The sequence below is a fragment of the Nanorana parkeri genome, unplaced genomic scaffold (assembly GCF_000935625.1).
Source record: "Nanorana parkeri isolate BGI_ZX_2015 unplaced genomic scaffold, ASM93562v1 scaffold1, whole genome shotgun sequence".
In the NCBI taxonomy this organism is placed as follows: domain Eukaryota; kingdom Metazoa; phylum Chordata; class Amphibia; order Anura; family Dicroglossidae; genus Nanorana; species Nanorana parkeri.
In genome coordinates this window covers 5,101,560-5,105,209 of record NW_017306269.1, presented here as the reverse complement: position 1 = coordinate 5,105,209, position 3,650 = coordinate 5,101,560, and the positions used below count along the sequence as shown (strand labels likewise).

Here is a 3,650-nt window from a genome sequence, read left to right as displayed (position 1 = left end):
TTGGAGCACCATCAAAGCACCATGATGCATACTAAAGGGTGCCCCACATAGCCTAAAAGTGAACATGACAGCCTGTTTAAACTTTTACATACAATAAAAACTCTCCCTTAGAACAGTCACCATAAGCTAAAAACCTTAACCAGAAACCCCTCCTATTGGCTTCCTTCGGTTACTAGGTTTATGTTTGTTACAAAGGGCTTGCCTTTCCTGACTTGAAAGCTAATTCCCACTCAGGTGTCAATCCTGCATGCAATGTGAGCATATCAATGATCAGTAAGCATGCTCCCATTGGGCAGAGGGCTTGAACCAAGTTTAGAATGTCACATTCTTAGAGCTGTCCACCCCGATTACAGAAAAGAGCATAGAAGAAGGCTTTTTGGCTAATAATGGTAACAGCAGGCACAATATGGTTCTGACAGGCTCACTTTACACGCAGGCCTCTCTTTCTGCTGTGCTTGGCGAGATGCAATAAAAATATATGGGCGCACGTGTGTACACACCCTTGGAGACAGTGGTGTAGTAACACAGAAAGTTAATGCCATTTCGCTGCTTCCCTAAAGGCAGCATCAATCAGGCTTGGGAACTAGACTAAACATTCCTAACTGCCCTGATCAACCCAAACAGCCTCATAGTTTAGTTAAAAGTGCTGCCATTTTAAGAAAACCTATCCTTTTATCTATTGCAAAAGATGTCCTACCAGACAGGGACGTATACAGGTTCTACATCTATTTAACTTATTCAACTGGATGTAAACAATTAAAATGATTTAATAAAAAATGCGATTTCTATGCAGAGCTCAACATGGAACAGTCCATACCATAAAACACCAAACCGCATGTCATAGTCACCAGACGATTAATTGGGTTAGTGGTAATAAGGCATCTGAATAGATCTTTGCAAAGATTACCGCTGCAGTCTCTTCGGGTATAAGAATTCACTTGTATAATCAGCTCAATGACAGAGGTACAAGACACCCTGCTTAACAAGTCCCTTTATGCTTTGATTACCAGAGATGACAGCAGGCTACAAGTCAGCACCATCCTGCAAGAGAACAACATCCTCATCGTCCAATAATAGATAAGAGCGCATCACCTCAGTCTCCTCCAAGACATCCTGTAGATCCTGGGCAACGCCATCATCAAAGTCCTCTTCGTTGGTTTTCAAAAGACTGAAATGGTCGAACAGCATGATGCTGTCAGCGGGCAGATTAGTCCTCCTAGGGGTCCTAGAGATAGTGTCGGGCATGTGAGCTGCCATGGCAGCTTTCTGAGCCTTTTGTTTCTGTTGTTCCTCCTGCTGCCTGTGAGTCTTCATGTGGGCGTTTCTGCTCTTGATCTTGTAGAAGACCCTGGAGAGGATGGGGAACAAGAAAGGCAATTATTATCATTTTACTACCTATAGGTAGTGCAATGGCACTTGCTTTCTGCTGAGAGATCAGCTGAGAAGTAGTACTCCAATAATTTTTTTACATCCCCTTTCTCCTGTATTAAAATATATTTTTCAATTTCTACTTACCCTCTCCATGTTCCAGCATTGGCTTTGGCTTCCTTCAAGCAACAATAGTCCTCTTCAGGCAGTGCAACAGTTAGGTCATTCTGCCCATTTCCTGTGAGCCAAGCATGTTCATTTCATGCCCCCCCAGGGGGCATGTAATGATGCAGGGTGGGCTCACAGTATTCAAGGACTGTGCGGCACTCACACTTCATTATGTGAGCCCCACTAAGTCCATGAAGAATGACTGCCCCCTCCGCCACTGAAAGAAGACAATGAAGTTGTCCTGACATCACCCCACCAGGTAGACTGTAGTAAAAAGGTATGTACTGTATATACAGTATTTCTAAACAAAATATACTGGGGAGTGGGGAACTTTTGGGGACGGCGGGTGGAGGGTTCAATGCAAGAGTTTTGTCTTAACATGGAACCATTATAACTGGGTATAAGTATGCTTCATGCTCTATTGCAACCCTCACTGTGTTACTCTAATAGGGGAGAGCCGTAAGGAACAGTGTTCAGACCCAAGTGACGAATCACCAGACTCAAACACTGTCATGTGGGAAGGGGCAGTGATCTATTCCACCCAGGTAAGTTGAGTATACCTTGCTAAATAGTGGTCTCAGGATCAGGAAGCATGGTCACTCTGCCCTGAATGGGCAAAGTGACAGTGTCTCTTTAAGTCACTCTCTTCCTGTCACTAAAATATAAATATGAATTTGCTTCACAAAATTATACAGTCATAGCGGTGCACCCAGTAAACCTTAAAAGTAAACGTGAATCCTCTCTAGATACTACAACGATTATAGATTAGGCCATTATGTTTCATTTTTAAAAATATGTAATTTGTGCATGATTGTACATTGATGCTGAGCTCTAGTGTCATAAACAAGAACCCTCCCAGATCCCCTGACCAGCCTCAGCACCTACGTCCAATGTACAAGCCCCCAATTTCTACCTCTGTCCACTATTTCCTTCCTTCTCCATTCTGTCTAATGAATACTACCAAACTGCAGACTTCCCTTTTGGCGTACATTGTTTAACGAATGGAAATATCATTGTAAGACTCTTCCTTACTTGCCGCAGATTTTACAGGGGAACACAGATGTGGTGTCAGTTTCTCCGCTGGTGGTGCTGTGTGCAGGGGAGCTCTTTACAGAACAGTATCCAGTCTGTGTGCCGGACTTCTGTCTGCCTGTGCCAGCCGCTAAGAACCCTTTGCTGTGAACACTCGTTCCTGCATGAATACGAGCGTGACCGTTCAATGCTTGCCTGGAGCAGAAGGTCTGCAAACAACACAAATATTCAGAGCTAAAATCCACATTGAATGATGCTGTTTTACAGAGAATAATGATGTAATTATTTGCAAGTTAAAGGAACATTCTGATTAGACTCTAAAATCTAGTAAAACAATGGCATGCTTTTTCTGGTCTCTGAAAGTAAAACATACACTCCAGTTATTGCCCCAAATCCTGCATGCAATTATATAATATAATGTACATGGTCCCAAGCTTTTGTTTTTTATACTTCCATCATTCTATATCCTGTGCACATGTTCCTGAAGTAGGAAATTCTCTGGTGTTCTGAGTCTCCAGACCCTGTGACCTAGACTGTATAGGCTAGGCATTCCCAGCTCACCCCATGAATGTGTCCCTTCAGGCACCAATCAATCTTGCTTCAAGACCACCTCAATAAAATCCCACAAGGGCTTGGTCACTCACAAAGAAATTATCCACTCTCCTAATCCACCCCACATTTGTCAGACCAGAGGATGCAAAGCAAATAAACAGTCTTGCTCACGCTGACTTTAAAAAACTGTAGAAAACTTAAGTAAAAGTTCAGTGTTCAGTTCTTAAAGAAAGCCTGTACCAAGATAAATATGGATGCTGCCATTGGTGATCTGAACGAAACAATATGATCCGGGATGTCATAACAGGAGGACAGCACAGTAGTTGGTAGGTATGCCATAATGTACATGTATGCTTTTCAATAAATTAACAGCTTTCTCAATCTTTTTTCAGTCACCCTTTAAAAAGTATGCAAAAAGTATGCAAAAAGTATGCAAAATGTAAAAACAGTACATGCAAAAAATGACAGTGGACTCTCTATACAAGAAAGGGGTCTGGTATGGATTTGAAAGGGGGGGGGGGGGGGGGGGG

The 3,650-nt window shown here is 42.7% G+C and overlaps 1 protein-coding gene across 1 annotated transcript in view; it reads right to left on the bottom strand.

Annotated features, from left to right (window-relative positions):
- Positions 1-1,023: 1,023 nt before the first annotated feature.
- The window catches only part of TRERF1 (transcriptional regulating factor 1), a 32,999-nt gene continuing 30,372 nt past the window's right edge, over positions 1,024-3,650 (bottom strand). Inside the window, 2 exon segments of the mRNA XM_018558320.1 lie at positions 1,024-1,348; positions 2,569-2,777. Of these exon segments, the coding sequence (XP_018413822.1) occupies positions 1,024-1,348; positions 2,569-2,777 (534 nt within the window).